Genomic DNA, 2,986 nt, shown 5'->3' with positions numbered 1-2,986 from the left:
AAGAAAGCCAAACTCCTAGATGTATGAAAGCAGTAACTGTAAAGAAAGCCAAACTCCTAGATGTATGAAAGTAGTAACTGTAAAGAAAGCCAAACTCCTAGATGTATGAAAGTAGTAACTGTAAAGAAAGCCAAACTCCTAGATGTATGAAAGGGTTAAGGTTGAGGTATGGCAATCTGTCTAGTCTTGATTCATGCAAAATTTTTTGGCTTAATATCTGCATAATGTGATGTTTACTTATTAGAATAAAATGTGAAATCGTGTACATACTGAAAACTGACTTTGTCCTCTTTTATCACTCTCGCTTTGTCCTTGGAACAGTATATATTTCCAATCAGCAATAATGATAAAAGCTTCAGATAAACTTTCACGATAAATCGAGTCCTAAGTCATCATATCTATATAAGGTCAACAATAACAGGCTCGGTGCTTGTAATTTTTGCTAGGGCATACGTATAACTTTCGCAGTGTGAGTTCCCTTTTCTATTTATCACCTGCCAGATAGCTCTCACGAGAATTCCAGTAATACATTCCTGTAGACGAAGCTTCGTTCCAGAACGTGAGTTGCTAAGAGCCTTTTAATTTTGCCTTGTGTCTCTTTTTTCTTTTTCTTTTTAGACTGAACGTCACCCAAAATGCCTAATTGATCAACATGACAAAAGAAATTGCGTCATCTTTGGTAGTGTCTTTGGCTGATACTTTAATTTCTTCACGAATCATTTGAAATATTCTGCACTTACAAGGTTAACTCACAAATCAAAACGACTTTTTTCAACGTTCACATTCCATATTTTCTAAGATAACAAAACTGTACGTATCCCCCAATCCTAACATTAGAAATTTGATCCCTGTGGTGACACAACACAGATAGTTCCATTGTACAGCTTTGCGCTTCAAAAAAAATCAAACTGCATATAATTCGGCGGGCATTTATATTTTCATGTCCTAACGTTGATTATAAGTAAACTGCATTCGATAAGGTATTATCATCTTTCCTTTTTGTATGCGTAATTATAACCGATTGTAAATTGGCTGTAGATGTGTTTTACTTATTTGCTCATACTTTGTATAAAAGAAAATTGGAATAACTCTGAAGTATATTGTTTTAAGGTCTCGATCTTTAAAATTAATGTTATAAAAAGTTGTAACTTTCTTTCGTGTAATGTTTTAAATGGTAACTGATACCAACTCTTTTACTGTAGGGCAACTAATGGTAACTGAAACCATTGTGTTTACTGTAAATCAACTAATGGTAACTGAAACCAGCTTGTTTACTGTAAGGCAACTAACGGTAACTGAAACCATTGTGTTTACTGTAAATCAACTAATGGTAACTGAAACCAGCTTGTTTACTGTAAGGCAACTAACGGTAACTGAAACCATTGTGTTTACTGTAAATCAACTAATGGTAACTGAAACCAGCGTATTTACTCTACCGTAGGAATTTTCATGTATGGAATGATTGTTGGATGACGAGACCTGATCTACCAACAAATTATGGAGGATGGCAGGTTGTTGATGCCACACCGCAGGAAATTAGTGACGGTTTGTGCAGTTATATGTTTTTCTTTTAACCTTGAAACCTAAACTTCGGAACAAGTTACGTCTCATTGTTATTTATCTGATTAGTGCCAATTTAAAAGCTGAATTTATTTATATTTATTTTACATATACATAAATCTAATAAAAAACGTATGTTTTGTTATCACGCAAATAGCTTACCTTTGAAGAAACAAATGATGTTTATAATATATCGAAAGACCTAAACGAGCCAGTTAGTAATCCAAGTTTCACTATAATTTTGTAAAATTGCTTTGGCAAAGGAATATAATGTTAATAAATTGCGGCTTTTTTTTTCTCTTCTTATGTGCTTAGAATTTTTTATCTTAGCAGAGTAATTACATGGTTCCGAAATACGTGTTTATGAATATATTTACTAATACAGTTAAAAACGATTTTACAATAGTGATTTATCAAGAAGTTGTGTGTAGGCAGACGAAAACCTCACCACAACAATAAGCAAGAGGATTAAAAACGGTTTTACAATAATGATTTATCAAGAAGTTGTGTGTAGGCAGACGAAAACTTCACCACAACAATAAGCACGAGGATTAAAAACGGTTTTACAATAATAATTTATCAAGAAGTTGTGTGTAGGCAGACGAAAACTTCACCACAACAACAATAAGCAAGAGGATTAAAAACGGTTTTACAATAATGATTTATTAAGAAGTTGTGTGTAGGCAGATGAAAACTTCACCACAACAATAAGCAAGAGAATTAAAAACGGTTTTACAATAATGATTTATCAACAAGTTGTGGGTAGGCAACTAAAACTTCACCACAACAATAAGCAAGAGGAACTTTGAAAAAAAATGTAATTTTTTATAAGCATTAGTGCCGAGTCAAAATACTAGATAAAAAAGTGAGAGTTTATCCAATTAAAAACAACAAAAACAAAAGTTAAAACTGAAAAAGTATGGACTTTTTGTAATAATAACTTACCAAAATTTAATATTTTGATTTGTATTCGTTCGTCCTAATATAAATACTACAACACAATTACCGATTTATTTATCCTTGGCATTGTAAAAATCACATAGTCAAAGCTTTAATTCCTTCAAAATCGAAATCTCGTTCACATCTTGTATAAAAAATCGAGGTCAATAATAATTTTCATGAAAAATCATGCAAATCTCTTTACATATATTTATCTAGGACATCGTCTAAGTTGTCTTCTTTTATCCTACAACACCATTACATCCTGGTAGTAAACCCAGGATTATCTAAATACTGGAAGTTTTCTTTTATCCTCCACTACCACTACATCCTGGTAGTAAACCCAGGATTATCTAAATACTGTAAGTTTTCTTTTATCCTCCACCACCATTACATCCTGGTAGTAAACCCAGGATTATCTAAATACTGTAAGTTTTCTTTTATCCTCCACTACCATTACATCCTGGTAGTAAACCCAGGATTATCT

The 2,986-nt window shown here is 32.5% G+C and overlaps 1 protein-coding gene across 1 annotated transcript in view; it reads left to right on the top strand.

The window, feature by feature from the left end:
* Positions 1 to 2,986, top strand: part of LOC106472134 (hemocyte protein-glutamine gamma-glutamyltransferase-like) — a 33,575-nt gene that overhangs the window by 18,076 nt on the left and 12,513 nt on the right. The window contains exon 7 of the mRNA XM_013932759.2: positions 1,442 to 1,545. Coding sequence (XP_013788213.2) covers positions 1,442 to 1,545 — 104 coding nt within the window. The remainder of the gene's footprint in view (positions 1 to 1,441; positions 1,546 to 2,986) is intronic.

Source organism: Limulus polyphemus, unplaced genomic scaffold (genome assembly GCF_000517525.1).
Source record: "Limulus polyphemus unplaced genomic scaffold, Limulus_polyphemus-2.1.2 Scaffold5105, whole genome shotgun sequence".
NCBI classification, from domain to species: Eukaryota; Metazoa; Arthropoda; class Merostomata; order Xiphosura; family Limulidae; genus Limulus; species Limulus polyphemus.
This window is presented reverse-complemented; position numbering and strand designations above follow the sequence as displayed.